General features: G+C 43.0%; 2 protein-coding genes across 2 annotated transcripts in view; both read right to left on the bottom strand.

Annotated features, from left to right (window-relative positions):
- Window positions 1-201: 201 nt before the first annotated feature.
- GPN2 (GPN-loop GTPase 2) lies at window positions 202-13,948 on the bottom strand. The gene is made up of 5 exons (XM_006883476.1): window positions 13,475-13,948; window positions 12,777-12,933; window positions 11,019-11,179; window positions 8,937-9,067; window positions 202-274 (listed from the first exon to the last, which is right to left on the bottom strand). Exons 1-5 carry the CDS (start codon window positions 13,883-13,885, stop codon window positions 202-204), a joined length of 933 nt encoding a protein of 310 aa, XP_006883538.1. The 5' UTR covers window positions 13,886-13,948.
- An 855-nt stretch (window positions 13,949-14,803) lies between these two features.
- Window positions 14,804-19,792, bottom strand: part of GPATCH3 (G patch domain containing 3) — a 17,768-nt gene continuing 12,779 nt past the window's right edge. The window contains exons 3-7 of the mRNA XM_006883475.1: window positions 17,757-17,931; window positions 17,314-17,373; window positions 16,161-16,282; window positions 15,930-16,057; window positions 14,804-15,020 (exon numbers count right to left, since the gene is read on the bottom strand). Of these exons, the coding sequence (XP_006883537.1) occupies window positions 14,804-15,020; window positions 15,930-16,057; window positions 16,161-16,282; window positions 17,314-17,373; window positions 17,757-17,931 (702 nt within the window). The remainder of the gene's footprint in view (window positions 15,021-15,929; window positions 16,058-16,160; window positions 16,283-17,313; window positions 17,374-17,756; window positions 17,932-19,792) is intronic.

The raw sequence follows: 19,792 nt of genomic DNA, 5'->3' as shown, positions 1-19,792 counted from the left end.
GCACACATGCAGCAGGAGTGGTGGGTGCCCTGCTCTTTGTGGACCTGCTAGGCTTTTCCTGCCAGTCTTTTACACAGACTTCAGTTCTAGTTAGAATGATTTGTTCTTGGTTCTGTAACCTGATAAGCTCTTGACCACGGGAAGCCTCCACTTTCCCCAGCACTGTGGTGTTGAGTCTTGTTCTCAGGAGCTGGGTTATGGCTACAACTTCATGGCTTCCTGCTCCACTGATTGGTCTGAGGGCGTCAGGTACTTCTCCTGGATGCCCAGGGTACTGGCAGGAGGGGTTCGTTAAGGCTGACAGCATAAGCAGAGGACAGGGAGCTGGTCTGGACAGGATTGGACCTCCAGAAGTTTGTCCCAATCATGCCCAACATATTCCTCCCAGCCCTCTCCCATCTTCACAAATTATAGCTTTAGGTCACAAGCAAAAGGAGTCAGTCTGGAGCCAAGAGCTTCTACACTTGCTTTCTCCCTGTCTCAGATGACCCAAGTGCTAACCCCACAGCTTCGCTTCAAGGTACATGCTCTGGAACCAGACTTTAAGGGTTCAGATCTTAGATGGGAGAGTTGTAAAGATTACTTAAGACAATAAGGACCTATCTTATCTTACACATAGCAGATGGTCAGTACTTATGACTTCTATTTTAATGACATCTAAGGGGGTTCTAGTGGCCTAGTAGTAAGAAGCTGTGTTGAAATCCCAAAGGCATGCAGTTCAAATCCATAGCTGCTCCACAGGAGAAGGATGGACAATCTCCTCTTTATACAGTTTCCTGCTCTGAAAACCCACTGGGAGTCAGCTATGAGTCAGTTTCAACGTGATGGCTCACAGTAACATTTTACTGACAAGAGACAGAACTTCCATCCATAACCAAAAGAGAACAGATGAATGGGACATCTAAGAATCAAATCCCTATGCACATCAAAAAACTTCTCCAAAGGGGTAAAAAGGAAAGCCAGACTGGGGAAAAAATATTTGGCAATGACATGTCTGATAAGGGACTCCAGCACCTAAACAAGATAAACAACCCAATCGCAAAATGGGCTCAGAATATGAACACTTCACCAAAGAAGACATTCAGAAGATGAACACACACATGAAAAAATGTTCAAGATCTCTACCTCTAAAGAAAGATGCAAATCAAAACAACTGAGATATCATCTCACCCCTGTAAAAATAGCAAAGTTCAAAAGAGCAGCAAACAACAAATACTGGTGAGGTTGTGGAGAAATTGGAATCCTTATTCATGATTGGTAGGCATGTAAAATGATGCAACCACTATGGAAGGCAGTATGGTACTTTCTTAAAATAGAAATACCATTTGACCCACCAATTCTATTACTTGGAATATACCTTAAAGAAACCAGAACTGCCACCCAAACAGATATATGCACTCCTATGTTTATTGCTACATTGTTCACAATAGCAAAGAGATGGAAGCAACCCAAGTGCCCATCAATAAATGGATAGAAAAGCTGTTGTATATTCATACAATGGAATACTACGCAACACTGAAAAACAAAGAACTCACAAAATATTAGATAAAATGGGTGACCCTGGAGAACATTATGCTGAGTGAAATATCTCAGTCACAAAGGTTAAATACTGCATAATGCCACTGTTATAAAACAGGACTGCCATGGGATTGGGGGAGAAACGAAGAAAAGAGGGAATAATGAACACTGCATTGAAACAGATGAGGGAAAGAACTATTTAAAAGGAATATCTGAAGGGAGCTCTGGAGGCCTAGTGGCAAGAAGCTGTACTACAATCCCAGAGGTGCACAGTTCAAATCCACCAGACGCTCTGCTGAAGGAGGAACAATCTCCTCCTATACCTGTCAGATCTGATTTGACGGTACACACACACAAAAATAATAAAATTTAAAAATTTTTTTAAAAAGGAAAAAGGAGTATCTGATTAGGTATTATTTGCATGTCAACAGTCCAGAATAAGAGGTGTATAGCAAAGTGAACTGAAAGGTGGGGAGAACGGAGCAAATTGTGCAAAATTTAAATATTTTTTTTTTAAAAGAAAAGCAAACTTGGGGAGAGTAAGAAGGAAAATGTGCAACAGTGAGTGAATAGAAATTCAAGTTTTCTGTAAACTGCTGTTAAAATATTAATTTCTGAGGTCCCAACTCTTCTCACTATTTCTTAGTTGTTGGAATGGACGGAAAACCTCATAAGCAGTTCGTTACTTCACGTCTACCTCACATTCGAACTTCCGAGTTGTAAAACAACCCAGTGGTAGATGGAATTTGCTCCAGGACTTAAGAACCATAAATGACATAGCTGAGCCTCTACATCTTGTGGTTCCTAACCTCTACACTATAATAGACAAAGTGCTAGTCTATAGGCCTTTTATTGAAGAACCACCTTCCCTCTGTAACCTGATTTGTGCCACTATTAGAACCTCTACTCAGAATATTATTGCCTTTTAATTTTTGACTCATGTACTTTTAACTTGTTAGTTAAATTTGTGTCTTCTAGGCCGCAACACTTCCATGATACATCTTCAAGGATATGAACATGTACAGCTAAGCACAATTGCTAACAATGCATCTAAATTCCAAAATCAATCTCCATAATAGTCTATGTGTTTCCCACTGCCAAAGGGGCCTATTAGAGTAGTGAGAGAAGATCTTCACCCTGAAACCCACAGCATCCCTTTTCAGCAGGAAGTAGCTAAGAGAATACGCCATCCCCTTTTCCTTATGAATCAGGGTGAAGTCTCTTTCAGGGAGGAGTGATAGGGAATGGCAAAGGACACACTGACAAAGGAGATTAATCAGAACTGGCTTCGACAAGCACTGTGGCAATTGGACAATTAAAACAGACATTTGGGGAGGGAAGAAGAACGAACTGGGGAGGAGGGTAGAGAAAACAGTGCAAGGATGAATGAATGAAAACCCAAAATCTCTGTAAATGTTCATTAAAACTAATAAAATTTAATAATAATTTTAAAAAAATTAATTTTTTTAAAAAGAATTTCTGAGAAGTCAAAGAAAGTGACAAATTCCTGTGTGGACTGCAGGACACCTTCTTCTTCTCTTTGGAACAGCAAGAAAGTGGGGCAGGAAGTCATAAATCAGATTCACAAAGGAAAAGACTGCAACACTGCAGAGGGTGCTCTGTGAGCCTGCCTGGCCTAACAAAATAGGGTCAGCCAAAAGAAAAAACTTAGAGGAGACAGAGCTGTGGCTGTTCTACTAGATGAACCAATGCCAGAGCGAGGTTTCTGACAGCCACAGGTTTGAACTATTCCTCGAGCTCATGCTGAGGCTGTCACTCTGCTTACTCTAACTTAGGGTACAAGCCAACCTCCTCACTACTAAACACCACACTATTCCCTAGACTATTCAAGTCACAATTGCATACTTCTACTTCACCACCATTATTAAACTGCAAGATTCTCTATTTAAAAAGCTATAAATCATGCACTCAATACCATAGAATTAGACCCCGGGTCTCTGGTCATTTCTCAGCTGCCATAGTATACCCAAACACCACCAGCATTTCCCCTAAACAATCATTAACCCTAGAAACAAAAAAACCCCTAACCCCCCAAAACAAATTAAAATAACTATGGATAAGGCTGACAAGAACTGGAATTTCAGAACACTTAACTGTGCTTATAGAAAACCTACTCAGAGCTCAAGAAGTTAACTGTCCAAACATAACATGAAAACACTGCCATGGTTCAAAATCAGGAAAAGTGTGTGTCAAGGCTGTATCCTTTCTTTATACCTACTCAATCTGTATGATAAGCAAACTAATTTGAGAAGCTAGACTCTATGAAGAAATATGGGGCATTAAAATGGGAAAATGACTCGTCAACAACTTGTTTATGCCAAGGACATAAACTTGTCCGCAGAAAGTAAAGACCTGAAGCAATTACTGAAAATTAAAGACTACAATACAGATTACATCTCAGTATCAAGAAAACAAAAACCCTCACCACTGGACCAACAGGCAACATTTTAATAAAAGAGAAAAGATTGAAGCAGTCAATGATTTCTACTTAGATCCATAACCAACAACCATTGTTGCTGTTCTATACCACCAGGTTGGAACTAACCTACAGTTGACACTCCAGTGGGTTTTCAGAGGCAGTTAATTGCATGGGAGGAAACTGCCCATCTTTCTGTGGTGCAGCTGGTAGAATCAAACTTTGTTCCTTTGGGATTGCAACGCAGCTTCTCAGCACTAGGCCATCAGAGCTCCCAACTACTCTGGTATTACTGTATACTGCAGAGTTGAAACTGACCCTCCAGTGGGATTTCAGAGGCCGTAATCAAGTGGGAGGAGATTGCCCATCCTTCTCCCACGGAACAGCTGGTGGCCTTGAACCATGTACCTTGGAACTGCAGCTTCTTGCCACTAGGCCACCAAAGCTTGCTAACACCCATCGTAGCAGTTAAAAAAAGAAAAAGATGTATTACAGCAGGAAAACTAGCTGTCAAGAACTTACTCAAAATAGTAAAGAGCAAGGATTGCTAGTTATAAGACTGTGATATACTGATCCAAGCCACTCTATTTTTAATTGCTTCCTATGCAAATAAACATCAACATAGAGAGTGATCAGCTGGCCCAGTGGAGAGAAAGCGATGCTACTAAGCCAAAGGTGGGTGACTTTTAATCCGCAGTCCTCAGGCCTGTCTTTCACTGTTTTTGTTCAAACATTCCTCTAGGTCATATAGCCCTGGTGTGTCCATCCACTTGTCATACAGAGGTAACTTGTGGTTGCTGTGAGGCTGAACACTGTGACGCTGATATGTCAAATGTGTTAATGGTTGGTTACCCATGGTGGACAGTGTTGGGTGAAACTCCCTGATTAAAACAAGCTTGGAAGCAGGAGCGGCATCCACTTCCGTAATAGCTTGCCTCCGGAAACCCTATGAACCTGGAGAGAGCATGAGAGACACACAAGTGTTGAGGACTCTCCTTCATAGGGTCGCTATGAGTCGCCTGCGACTTAACACCACACTTAACAACAACATGCAAATACACAAATCTGCTTTGGAGGAAGTGCAGTCAGGGCTTCTTAGAGGCAAGGATGGTAACAATCTCACATATTCTGGGCATGTTATCAGGAGGGAGCAGTCCTTGGAAAAAGATACCATAGTGGGAAAGATGGTCACTGAAAAAGACCTTCAACAAGATGGGCTGACACAGTGACTATAACAATGGGCTTGAACATGACAAAGATTGCAAGGATGCCACAAGATAGGGCAAGGTTCCTATCTGTGGCACATATAGGTGTTTTAAGTTACAGCTGAAGCAATAGCACATAAAAACAAAACAATTAAAATGCCACACCCTACTCTTTCGCCCACAGTTAACTCTAATCCATCATGAACAGTAGAAGGAATTGGAAAAAACCCAATACTATCAACTGACTTAAGAAGGAAACAAATGTATTCATATTTATACCTTCGGTTTAAATGCACGATTGCAAAGTTGTTAAATTTTCCTGTTTATTCTGGGGGGAAAGAAAAAGGAAACAAATCTAAAACAAAACCAAGATAAACACACATACATCAATTCATGTTCATAACAATCCCGTAAGACAGAGAAACATCCCATAGGATTTTCTCCCAGAGTGGTTGGAAGGTGTGAAAACACTGACCTTTACGGTTAGCAAGCCAGGTGATTAGCCACTGCACCACCAAGGCATCTGCTGTCTCCTGGAAGTCTCAATTTCTTCAACAATAAAAAGCAGTTAATGAGAATGAAATGAGGTCTTGCCAGTGAAGAACTCAGTCATTAAAATGTCCTCAGAATTTTACTATTTTTTTTCATTTTATTATTTTTGTGTGTGTGTACCATCAAATTGGATCTGACTGGTACAGGAGTAGACTGTTCCTCCTTCAGCAGAGAATCTGGTGGATTCAAACCGCGCCTCTGGATTGCAGTGCAGCTTCTTGCCACTAGGTCACCAGAGCTCCATAGAACTTTGCTATTTTTATGGGGTCATCAATCAAAATCCTTTTCTCCCTCATAGAGATCAACCTAGGGAATCTTTTCTTTATTTTGCATACGGGGAACCCTGAAATAACCAGATGAGACTTTCTAGTTTAATAAAAGTCAGAGTTATATGAAGGCTCTTCCTAAGCGTTAATGAGGATCTTAGCAGTTCTGGCTGTGTTTTCCAATTTTTAGAAATGTTTAATTTTTTCCACCATGCCCAAATTCTGATCCTTAAAGATTCATTAGTATTAAACTAGTGTTTTGGTTTTTTTTTTAGGGGAAAATAGTAATGATAGATTAGAAAATTATATCCCTAAAGGGAAAAACCTCCCCTGTGAAAGGAAATATGGAGTGGAAGGCGAACTAGTGCTTTCTTAAATTCTTTGAATATGCATTCTTTTCCGAAATAAACAAAAACCCTTTGAAAAATTCATGTCACTCCTACTCAAAACAGATTCTCTGAAACCTGTGCCCATCACTTTAATTTTCCTCAGAAGGCACTGATGCTGCGTCTACCCTGAGGATTACTCAGGTCATCCTGCTTGACTTCGAATTTGTCCTTACCCCTCAACTCAAAATCCTGAGCAGGGCACACGAAATCCCACTTTGGGCCTGCCTACCCATCTAACCCTACCACTGCTTCCCAGCCAGGAGCCTGACCGGTTTGTCACAAGTCATGTTATCCTATGTCCAACTTCAAGATGTCTCCATTTTTTACTTCTTCCTACTTCTGCTTATACCATTTCTTCCGCTTTGAATTCTTATTCCCTCTTAATCAGCCAGAGTCACACTTTGAGATGCTGCAACTTAAGTGCATAACCTCTAAGCATTCCTTTACACTCCCCAACTCCAGCCAAGCTGAGCAATCCCTTATATACAAAATGAAGCTGATTTTAATGGGGAGGGATAGGGGTCAGGGTCTAAAAAATCAACATGAATATACATGATGAAAGTTACCTTTAAAAGTTTCCTAAATTACTCATTAAATATAGAATACATGATTTTGTGAACACACTCCTATACTATATTATACATGGATGTATAATGTGCAAAATACAATTAGAACACTAAATCATCCTCTCTCCTCTTCTGCTGAGCACATGCAGCTGACTGCCAACATCAACTGCATGTATGAAAAAAACCCAAAAAACAAAACTGCATGTATGAGACAACTCCTCAGTACCTTACTCCACACTCTTACTGCCATCAGAAACTTGTCTGCCCCCTTCTAAGCTTTCTTACAAGTGAAAGGGCCTGACATGGATCTGTAAGTACTAGTTAGAATTATCTCCCTTCATAGACAGGGACTCTGGAGTCCCACCTCTCTTTCATCCTGCTGAGTCTAGCATCTTTTATTCTAATGGTAAATCTGTGAGACCATCAACTGTGACTCTGTCCTGTCTCACTCAAGGCATTCTTGATCTGAAGGCCATCCTACTCACACTCTTGGTTCTTTTACTGGTCACTAACATAAGTTCCTAGTTGCTTCCTGAAGACTTCTTGATGTTTCATGCCCCGTAACCACCAGCTCCCTTTCACCAAAAAAACCTAACCCCTTTTTGTCTTGCTGGACTGACTAGCAAAATGACTCACCCCACAGTTGAAGCCAAAAATATAAGTCTAAATTCAACTGCACCTCGCTTTATCCCATAACGACCCAGCAACCAACTCCTAAAGTCTTGTTGCCATGTGTCCTGGAAACTGATCATAATTATGTGATGCACAGCAATCCCAAGGAATCTTAACACATTTTTCTAATCCATGTCCCTCTTTCTACTTTCACTGCAAACATTTCAACCCTTCTCAGTAAAAGTAAAAAAACCCTCTTGTTCCTAAGCACATTCCTCAAATCTATTTTCCAATTAGGAAATGAATTGTACATACCCAAATTATTTGTTGTTAAATGCTAATGGGTTGCTTATGACTCAGCAATCCTACGAATAATAGTTGAAAATCAAGTCTTACACTGCACTGTCCTCATCAACACCTGGCTGAAATTCTTGCAGTTACCATGTCAATACATCTTGTTAAGGGTCTCCTTTTTGGATTGACACATCCTGACAACATATCCAAAATATGTGTGATGAAGTGTCACCATCCTTGCCTCTAAAGAGCACTTTGGTTGCATTTCCTCCAAAACAAATTTCTTTGTTCTTCTGGAAGTCCGTGGGATATGTGGTACTCTTTGCCAAGACCACAACTGTTGTAAATCCTACCATGTCTGTGTAATAAATACTACACTTTCCTATGAGGTGGTATCAGTGCCTTGAATCTCTTGAGATAAAAATGAGATTACACAAGAAGCAAGCACAGATGATAGTAGCTGCCACAGCATCAGATCTCAAAGGAATCTAGTACCAGAAGTTGAAAGAGACCTTCTCTTAGAGCGCACAGAGAGGGAAAGCCTTCTAGAGCAGGTGTCCAGAATTCAGACTTGAAGCCTCTTTCACTTGAAAAAAATGCTTCTGTTCTTAAAGCTCGGAGTGTTTGTTATAGTGGCACTAGATTTAGACACAAAATCAGAGCCTTTGTCTTAGAAGTATACACAAGGCATACAAGAATACTATGCTAATCCTCAGTGCCCATCCGTGAACTGAAGTCCACCATCCTTAGCAGAGCACTCAGTCCGGGAATCACCAGTCTTACCTTCCACCCCGACACTGCTGCATTTCTTTCCCTCTTCACACTCAATATACCAGGAAGCCTATTCTTCTGTGTTTCTCCCTGCCCTCTCATTTCCAGCTCTGTATTTTTTTGTTCCTTCTAATAAATTTCTTCCCAGTTCCTCGGGTGTAACCAATTGAAACACTGTAGAGCACTTGAGCATGAAAAACAGCCCTTAGGGTACCCATGTGGTCAACATGAAATGAGTCCTCTATAAAGCTGGGACCATCCCCGGGCCCCATGCCTCATCTTTGTGGATGCGGCCAAGCATAAGGTAAGCTAGAGAACAAGGATACGAGGAGAAATGGAAGTCGGCTCCCACTGCAGCAGACATCATGGCCTCTAGGCTTCGCTGCTCCTGGACCCCAAAGCAGTAGCCATTGGCTTTATCCACAGCCTGTAGCACTCGCTGGATGCTCTCCTTGTCCTGGGTGGGAAGGACAAAAACAGTTGTGAGTGACAACAAGGTGTACAGAACTAAGGCTGTACCAACACACACCAGCCTTGATCTAGTCTTCTAATATCTTTGCACATGCAGCTTCTGTGAGCTAAAAGACTCCTACGTTCCCCAGTGGCCTGACTAAATTCCATCTTTGCTGGCCATCAGCCCAGCTAGATTAGAACAGATAAGCCCCTCCTACACGCACAGTGTCCCAGGTTGATTCCTTTTGCAGCTTTAAGCTTACCATCATTAAAAAAAAACACAACTGAGTGAAAATGTACAATTAGTTTTTCATTCTTAGACATTTTGCATTATACCATTATCACCTATTAACGTAATCAAAATGCCTGATCAATCCCTTATTATAGAATGCCTCTGTTTTCACCAACTTACCTATTTATTAATTTTTACTCCCTTCTCCCTCACTTCCCCTCCCTGGTAACCATCTAAGGATGATTCTGTTTGTAAGCCTCTTCTTAGCTTTTATAAGAGTGGCGTTTTATCACTATTTTAACCACCCACTTAGCGTATTTCTGTTATATTGGATCTGACAGTGGATCCTCAGGAGGAGGAGGAGGGACAATCTCCTCCCATGAAACCCAATGGAGAGTCAGTTGTAAGTTGGCTCTGACTCGACAGAAATACCACAGGCAGTTCTGGTGGCCTACTGTGTAAGGAGCTGTACTGCCAATCCAAAGGCAGGTGGTTCAAATGCATCAGCTGCTGTGTAGTAGAAAAGATGGGCAATTGCCTCCTGTGTGATTTATGGCTTCTGAAGTACTGCTGAAAGGTCAGCTATGAGTGAGTTCCAATCTGACAACAAGTTTGTGCTTCTTTGATGATTTATAACGGACTTTTTGGGTTTTATTTATTTTTTTTATAACGGACTTTTTGTAACTTAGCATAATCTCCTCTACATTCATCCAGGCAATGCAGTGTTTCATGAAATTTCTTTTTTTAGTGCTGTATATTACTCTATTGTATGTTACTGTATTGTATCCCATACCAGAGTTTCTCTAGCTATTCATCATCTGCTGTTGAGCACTTGGGTTGTTTTTGTCTTTGTTATTCTAAACAAAGCTGCAATGAATTGGGGTGTAACTTTAACTGCTTGACATCATTTTAGAAATAATGTTTTAGTGCACTTCTGTTGAAGGAGTGCACAGCAATTTAGATTTCCATTTAATGATTTCTATGCAAGATTATCAGTGTCATTAGTTAGAATTCTTCGCAATGTATGAACATTGTTATTTCTATTCTGGTTGTCCTATTTCCATTGGTCTAGTCTCCCTGCCCACTTATATTCCCAACCTTATTATAAATTAATTGTTGACTGTTTAGGTCAGGGACTTATTTATGGAAGCTTCTCCAGTCTTGAGTTAACAGTAAACATTCAGTAAACATGCATGTTATGTGACCTGGCTGTAATTGCTTCCTCAACCACGTAACAGTGGTAAGCAGGATCTATGCATCACGTGCTAGGAAGGACAAATCAAGATAATGCACTTTCAGTCCTTCACATAGTGGCTGCTACACAGAAAGCCTTTAGAAATGGCAATTGCTAGGGGAGCTCTGGTGGCCTAGTGGCAAGAAGCTGCACTGCAATCCCAGAGAAACACGGTTCGAATCCACCAGATGCTCTGCTGGAGAAGGAGGCGCAATATCCTCCTGTACCAGTCAGATCTGATTTGACAGTACACGCACACAAAATTTAAAAAAAAAAAAAAAAAAGAAATGGCAATTGCTATAATTAATGGTACAGGGTTGGACTTCCTCATTTTACAGTAAAAAAGTACGCCATTAGGATGATATGAAACAATACAAAACAGAGCGAGCCAGTCTAGTTACTGGAATCCTATGTACCACAGCCTCTGACGAGGTCCTAGACATTGTCAGAGCCTATAGCCAAGGGAAGAGGCTTCCCGGTTCCCAGTACCTGGATGTTGAGAGGGATGAAGGAGACAAGGCTGTAGTCTTCAATGAGCTGCACCAGTTTCTCATTAAGCTGGCGGTAGTGGCGGAAGAATGGGTCAGAAGCCAGGTGGTCAAGCAAGTAGGACAGGTCCAGGACCTCTGTATAATAGTCCAAGTTGAAAGCTAAAACAAGATATCAGTGTTCAGAAGCAGCTGGCATCAGGGTAAAGACATGAAGAACACACTTTCTTCCTTCTTTTGTTCTCATTAATTCATTCAACAAATTCTGATGCAGAGAATACCTGGTTTTAACTACTGTCTCTGGCATTTATCACCTACATAAGCCAGTACCATTTCTTGGTCCTGTTGTGAGAATTAAATAACAAACCTCAGTATAGATAAAGCCTTGATTAATGACAGTAAGAAGTGATAGTGAACTAGTCCCTGTCTGACAGAGCTCAGTCATATAGCATGTCTAGAATTTGGTGCTCACACTGAAGACTCCACAAACGGCAACCAAAGAGCAGAATAAGCAAATAATTTCCATTTCTGGACGTGTTCCTTCTTAATACAAAAGAAGAGACTACATTAGATGATTCTTAAGTTCCTGGTCAGATCAAAAGAAAAATGCCATGCCCATCCCTATTCCCAGAACTTGACCAGCTTGTTTCAAAGCAAATTGGGGGAAATGAGATGGCTGGAGAGCTATCAACTCATTCCCTGCCTCTGCATCCATGGTTAACAATAACTGCCCGATTAGAAACTGATCTCCCCATTTCTACAAAAAAAGAAAATTATATTCACTTCAACACAAACTTGCCTGATTGTTTAATAGGTACTTCTCCCTGAGAATTAAGAAAATGGAGACAGATACACTTAGGCTTGAACTTCATCTAGATGCACAGACCAACTATGTAACTGACCTTAATTACTGATGTACTATTTCCAGGCTTCAGTGTCTTGTCTGGAACAGTCTCTAGGACCATTATGACTGGAGGCTGTGAAGGGTGAGAGGCCTGGGAAGACTACAAATTTGGGAACTAATTAAACAGCTTCTGTGCTTGCCAGGAGATAGACCAGGACTCTAGGTTGAGGACGCCCTTCCAAGGGGCTGACATATCTCCATGTCCTGAGTGGGGGCAAATCTGCTTCCCTAGTCAGGTTCTTGTTACTTTCCTAACAACCTCCTACCATGGCTATATTCTGATAATTTTCACAATCTTTTCTAATTTCTGCTATTTAGGGTACTGATGGCCCCAGCTCAATGCTAGCTCTTGGGCCTCTACCTCAAATCAGCCTGCTTCTTGCTCTGCCTTTCCCACCTTAATGAGGGGCTTTCAGATTGAGACAGATTGGGAAGAAGGCCTGGTCATCCACTTCTGAAATAACAGGCCTTGGGAAACCCTATGAGCAACAAGAGGAACACCATTAAGATATGATACTAGAGGTAAAGCCCTTAAAATGAAAGATCAGAGAAGATAAGGATGGTGCAGAACAGGGCACGGTTTAGATCAAAGGGTAGTTATGAGCTGTGCTCCACTTGACAGCACTTAAAAATATATAGTCACTTGTTCAAGACTGAAAATTGAGTCATCCTTAATTCATCTGCATCCAAAGAACTTAGAATTTTATCTGGCAGAGTGGCCTAAAATAACTGGGAGGGGTCAGGATTTGCCTAAGGTTATTATAATCAGCCATGCAGTCTGAAGCAGCTTCCTTCAACTGACATCTTTGTTTCCCTCCCGTCCAGTGACTGCCTGACATGATAAGGATCCCTTACCTAGCTTCCCATAGTGTTCAATGAGGTCCATCTTGGAGAGGAGGTTAACATGGGGTAGCTCCACATGCAGCATGGTGGCCAGGGAGGTACACAGTACCGAAATGAACTTGGCTGGGTCTGTGCAGTAGTGAGAATCTACCAGGTGCACAGCTGTCAGCTGGGAGGGGAGGAAGACAGAGAGAGCAGCTGAGGAAGAAGTGCAATCAAGGTCTTATCTCCATCAGATTTGGTGTTCTTGAGGACAAAACCTTCCCAGAACAAAACCCTCCCCATCAGCATCCTCACTCTCATTTGTTTTGTACTAATTAACATTCACCCTAGTTACCTTCTCCCTGGCATTTTCCCTTTTAAGATGCCTTGCACTGAGCCTCTTAGCGAGCAGTGCATATGACTTTGCATTCACTTTTGCCTGCCAATTCAAAATCATGCTACTTTTCCTATATTCAATAACTCAGAGTTGGGTAACACCCATTTTAAAGATGATAAAAGAAAAAAAATCCTCAGGTTCAGAGAGATTAACTGACTTACCCCAGACCACACAGCGAGTCAGTGGCAGAGTCAGAACTCCAACTCACATGTTACTCCAAAGCAACTCGGCCCCTATCTCGCTGTTATGACATGGGGTCATGGCATTTGCCCTCCTCCCTAAACCTCAATTCCTTCATCTGTACAATGGGCCTGCCCAACATAAGACGCACCCTGAGGTCCCACTGCGCCATCTGGGAGACGATGCTGCGCAGGGCACCGTGGTGCGTGCAGAGCTCCACCTGGCCGGGGCAATCGAACAGAAAGTAGTGGCCACGGAGGGGGCTGAGCTTGTCACGCAGCCAGTCCAGATTGGCTTCCAGGTATTCCATGCAGTAAAGCAGGCCGCCGTTGGGCCCCAGCCGCAGAGCGTCCATCACATCAGCCAGCCCCACCAGCTCGCTCACGTCCACAGCGCACTCGTAGGGCAGCCCCTCGTTGGCAGGGTCTAGGTTCACCACCGCCACGCGCCGGCCCAGCGCGCGCAGGAACTCACTCATGCCCAAGCAGTACGTGGTCTTCCCCGAGCCTGGAGGGCCGATTACCACCTGCCCGAAGGCTGTGGTAGGGGTGGCCCCCGCCATGGACAGAACCGCAGCAGAGAACGGAGCCAAGAAGCCCAGAGGGAGAAAGAGCAGAGGAGCCGGGTCAGAAGCGGGAGCTCGAAAGCACACTCCCCTGAGAGACCCAAGGGACACTTAAGGGTCGATTACTCTGTCCCTCCAGAGTCCGCGAGGTGCTCGAGAAACAAGCCCGCGGCCACTCAACTTCCGGTGGACGTCGGAAACGGCTCCGGAAGGCAGAGGAAGTCCCGCCCTCACAGTGGCGCGGCAGCGCCGCACCCGGGGCCGTGGCTACGCAGCCGCAGTTCGCGCCTCCACCTGGGAACCCAGCAAGTTGTCAAGCATCTCCGCCAACCTAAAGGTGACCTTTCCAACTGTTCCTTGTCAGCCCAGAGGAAGAGTTGAGTGTAAGATACGGAGCAGTTGAGAGGCTCACAGGCAGGTGTTTGAGGCACTTTAATGAAGAAATAAAGATATTATTTAAAAAAAAAAATTACCAGCCTTCCTCTAGGCCCAAATTAGTAGAGAAATCAGAAACGTCTAGTTGTAAACTTTATTCTCCTGTAGTCATGGGCTTGGGCCTTCTCCCGCGGATTTTCTCACAAAACCTCTTCCTCACCAAATTAAATGTCTTTATTTTTGGAAGATCTTCTGGGTGACTCTTTGGGAGTCCCCTTGGATGGCTGTGCTGATAACCTCAGTAGATCAGTTTTTCAAAGTACTGGTGAGCCATAATGGCTTTGTTAAAAACAAAACAAAACAAAACAAAACACCAAACAAACCATTGAGGTAGATTTCCAGAAGTCAAGTTCAGAACAAAGCACCCAGACAAGCTGTATTCCGTCTGCTTCACTGACTTCTTATTAAGTGGGATATAAAGCCAGGCAGAGATAGGGCTGCCATCTTGTGTGATCTTGACCAAGGAATCACCTGACCTTATTACTCTGGTTCAGAGGCACTGTCCAAGGCGCTGCTGGAGCCCCTCACAAAGGCTATATCTGTCCGGAATTTCATGCTGGTGGGTGGCTGGCGGCGGAGCAGTGACTCTTGCTGGTCCTGGGGCAGGGGCTCATCATAGATGGTGGAGATGAGCCCTAAGCCAGTTCCACGAGGCCTCTTCAGCTGCCCAAATGGCTGGAGCTTCTCTCCATGGTACCTGCATAAAGAAATCTTAGTGAGTGGGCTACTTGCTCTCAAACCCCCAGTAAAAAGAATAGGAAGGGACAGAGAAATAAATATATCATTTCTGGTTTGTTTCAAAAGCCAAGTCCTTAAATCTGGGTCTTCATTCTTTGGCTCCCTCATCTATCCACTAACAGTGTTAGCAGCCAAGGGCTTACTGATGCCTTCATTCTGGTAAATGCTGCTCAAGGAGCTATCAGTAACACATCAATTTTTTTTTTTTTTAAAAAAACCCAACTCTAAAACATTGCCACCAAGTCAAAACACTCAGAGCTGACACTCTAGTGGATTTTCAGAGGCTGTCAATCACATAGGAAAAGGTTGCCTATTTTTCTCCTATTAATTAGCTGGTGGATTCAAACTGGCAGCTTTTTGGTTTGTAGTGCAACTCCCTACTGACTTAGACCACTAGAGCTCCCTAATAGAAATCACATTAAAAGTCCAACAGTGACTAACTAGGGGCAAAGGAAAGGACTCTTGTAAGAAGTATAGTGTTAAGTCTTCAGGTTTGGGTCTTTTTTAAAAGAAAAGTACCAGACCTTTCAGAATGAGATATAGCATTGTAAAAAGGACTGGGGAATTGTGCAGCAATGGATGAATATTTTTTAAAAAAGTGAATTTGGGGAGGGGGAAGTGAAGGCGAGGGAGTAAAATGTGTAACAATGAATGAAAATCTAATGTCTCTGTAAATGTTTGTTAAAAGTACAATTAAAATAAAATTTTATTTTAAAAAAAGGGGGAAAAGTATCAGACCTAATTTTCCCTTCTAACTCTATTTTGATGTTTTTCTAGCACCCATTCCAAAACCAGTGAGAAGGCAGAAACCAGGTTATAGCTCTAAGGCTAGATCAGGCCCCCAGGGAAGCTCCTCAGGTTCGCTCACCCCAATCCACGCTTGCATCTGGGGTTCTGGCCATCACTATCCAGGGCCTCAGGTACTCCTGAGCACCTGCTGCCCAGGCCTCGGCCTGGGGCCCAGCCTTGCCTTTCCATCACCTTCCGCCCAATGCCCTGCAGAGATAAAAGGCTCAGAAAGGGCTTCTAATAGGGAAAGGGGAAAATGCGAAGAGGGGAAAAAACCAGTTGGGGTCGATGGAGTGGCTTCAATGCTCACCTTAGTGTGTCGCTCAAAGGTGCCCACTTGGTGCTTAATCACTGAACTATGCTCCTGGCCATCGCGGAGCCTTCTTTCCAGACGCATTTGGACAGAATCTCGGGCATCTTTGTCTCCACCATCTGAGAAACCAGAACCCAGTTTGAAGAAGAGTCTTTCTCAAAAGAAGGTAGAGAAAACCAGGTTTCTAAGACCCTCTTCACAAGACTGACTTACTAATTTTTGTAGGGATTTATTATCTTGTTCATTAGGCTGGAAGCTGGTCAGAAGTAGGAACCATGTCTCCATCACTTTTGAGATGAAGAAATTGTGGCAAAGAAACATCATAGAATCAACAAATAATAGAACTAGGATTTGAACCCAGGTCAGTTTTGACTCCAGAATCTAACCAGAGCCTGACTCTTGACTATACCCTACCCTTCAGAACTTGCTCATAATACCTAGAGCTCCCTCTAGGAGCTGTTGTTTTAGGAAATGTTGTTTCTCTGCCACAAAGATCACAAGGCTCTGCCTACACCTCTGTATACACTCAACTAGAGATGTTTGGTTTTAAGAGTGAAATACTTATAGTGGGCTACCCGTGGTGCAGCAGATTTTTTAATATGGCTTTTCTCACCACTGGCTTTGACTTTCCCAGTATGGCTGAGCGGGATATTCAAATGTGGGTGTTTATGCTTTCACCGAGGGGACTGGATAGCTTGCTGATACAGGGACTAAGGTAAAGACTACGTTTTCAGGGAGAACATGCAAATAAGGTGTTGTTGAGTCTACTAACAAGGGAATAAATCAATTTTACCATCCTGCCAGACTTAAACTGAGCAGATTCAGAGGCAGAAAGCTAGAATCTTGCTACCATCAAAAAAGCAGCAGAGTGCAGTATGTTCTTTTGGGCCAGAGTCCTGTGCGAGATGGAGACCCAGACCAGCCCTCAAGCAGCAGGAGCAGTAGTGTGGAAGCATGTCCAATTTCACAGGAAGGAGCTTTGTGTTGCTGATGGAGAGTCTTCCTCCTTGTAGAATTAGTGGAAGCCAGGTGCCACCACTGCCTCCCATGCTGCCCACAATGTTTTTATACTACTCCAAGTGATGGTCCCTTTTCTGCCCTGATTCAGTCACCAGTTCTACTTCCCGGTATCACAACCCTGGCCCATTACCTCTGTCGTAGTACACACTCATGTCCACGTCCCAGTCGTCAGCTGTCTGTTCATCAAAGTCTGCAGAGACATAAAATCACCCAGCAGAGTAGGCTAAGGGCTCCTGAGTTCTGTTGCACACTAAATCCAGAATTAGATACATGTTCTAGAATTTGGGCGTTTTGTATTTTTTTTTTAAAGGAAGCTAAAGAAGCTTTATAAAGGGGGTATTTTGTATTTTTAACCCTCTCCTCTGAGAGTACAGTCATTCAAAATTTGGTGATGGGGGCCATTTTCCCTGTACCCCACTGACCTCCCTCCCATGAAGAGATGATTATGCTTGCAAGTACGGTAAAGAAAACCCCCTCCTTGGGCTTTTGTTTGGGCTCAATACAAGGGATTTCATCCCAGAAGAATGCAGCAGGCATTGGGTGAAATGCCCTGGCCTGGGTGGCTGGCATTACCTCCTTCTTCCTCCTGCCAGAACTGGGCATCAATGTAGAACACCAGGCCAGAACCACCTTTCTCCCACTTGAGCTCGATCTCCTCCTCAAAGAGCCGCTCAGTTGTACGTTCCTGCCTGGTCACATCCTCATGCAGCGCTTCATGCCGCTCCCACTCCTCACACCGGTCATCATCCTGGAGGAAAGGAGGACAGATGACCTCATGCCCAGAAGGAGGGCCACTCAGGCAACAGGAGGTGTGCGAAGCTGGGCTGCTGGCTCCGGCCCTTCAAATTTCTCTGAGATGCTGTTTTGGTACTTGAGATCCTGGCGGACATACTATCCTGTTGCTCAACATGGATTGCTCTATCTCATTGTTATGAATTGCACTTCTATGCCTCTCGTGAGAATCCATTTGGGAATTGGGTTATGTGAATGAGACAGAAGTAGTGTGGGATGTCAATATCCCTTAAAATATAAAAGAGACTAAGTCAGGGACTTGACCTAGCTTGCTAAGGTAGGGACCTCTGACGGTGTAGTTAATAGTTCATGTACTGCTAACCTGAAGGAAGCCCCTCTGTAGCAGTTTGAATCCACCAGTGTCTCCATAGGAAAAAGACTGGAAATCTCCCTTGTGATTTACAGTCTCCTCAAAACCTGCTGTTTGTTCCCACTCAACAGCAATGAGATTTTTTAAAAAAAATATGGTTCAGACATGGTCAATGGAAACAAAGGAACAAACAAGGACTAGTAACCCAATTGCTTGCACATGAGATTTTGATCCTAGAAGGAAACAGGCAATGGTATCCTATTCAAAGATAATTGGCAGTCAAGCAACCCACACCCTGCTAATAATAATTCAAACCCCTGCACCAGCTTTCTGAAACTTTTCTGATGTGAGAGATCAAATTATCAGCAGGACTGTGGGAGGTGACACACATTCAAAGCAGAGCAGTTGGCTGTAACTTCAGAGTGGAACACAGAGTCAAAATCTACAAGAGATTTGGCTGCTGTGCAGTAGTTATGATGCTCTTGTTTCCGTCAGCCATGACTGAACAATTCTGAAGCCCTGGACTAAACACATGAAAAAAAGCAGAGATGGGGAAGACATGCTAAACCATATGTCCAGGATTAGAAGCTCAGGAGACAGGGACCTTCCTCCAGAGTCAACAGAGAAAGAGAGCCTGAACCAGGACTTTCCGCCTCCTAAACGGTGGGGGCAGAAAATAAATGTCTGTTTAAACCAACCACTTGTGGTATTTTTTTTTTTTAATTTCTTTTTTTTTCACTTGTGGTATTTCTATCATAGAAGTACTAGGTAATAAAGATACTCTCCACCAGCCTGCCATGTTCCTGTCTCAGTACTTTGACCATATTGATCCCCCCGCCTGAAGTATCTGCTCTTCTTTCCCACAGCCTTCTCTTTACTGAGGTAAATCTTCCTCATCTATCAAGTCCCATAGTCTACATGAAGCCTGCCTCCACTCAGACCCACAACACTTTCACTGGTCTCTGACTACATAGGGTTAATGCATACACAGTTTAGCCCTTTATACATAATTTCACAAGGAAAAGAGAAGGAACAAAACCAATGCTTACTGTCTATTGTGTGGCTGTCCTTCACTTACCTCCTTTAATAATGCCAATAAGCCTGTAAGTGCCATTCTGTAGATGACAAAAATTTAGCTTTCAAGAAATAAAGTGATTTGTTCAAGACAGTATTACTTGGAGGTGACAGCCTGTGTCCAAACTGAGGTCCCCACACCATGGAGACTTTGAGTTAGCAATCTTTAGGAAGATTTCAAGATGTTTAAAGAAAGGATTAAGAGTGTCTGTCCTACAACCAGGAGAAGATAAAATAGGTGAATTGGGGAGGGGGGAGGATTGGGAGGGGAGAAAAGTGCAACAATGAATGGGTGGAAATCCAAAGTCTCTGTAAATTTTCATTGAAATTAATAATAAATTAAAAAAATATGTTTACGGCATTGAAGTCTATGGGGGAGAGAATAGTCTAAAAGTATTATATTTTAGGGCATTATTTTTATCGTAGGAGTATG

Source organism: Elephantulus edwardii, unplaced genomic scaffold, assembly GCF_000299155.1.
Source record: "Elephantulus edwardii isolate Elephantulus edwardi_28Jun2011 unplaced genomic scaffold, EleEdw1.0 scaffold00028, whole genome shotgun sequence".
Classification (NCBI taxonomy): Eukaryota; Metazoa; Chordata; class Mammalia; order Macroscelidea; family Macroscelididae; genus Elephantulus; species Elephantulus edwardii.
The sequence above is the reverse complement of the archived record's forward strand: the minus strand, read 5'-3'. Positions and strand labels throughout refer to the sequence as shown.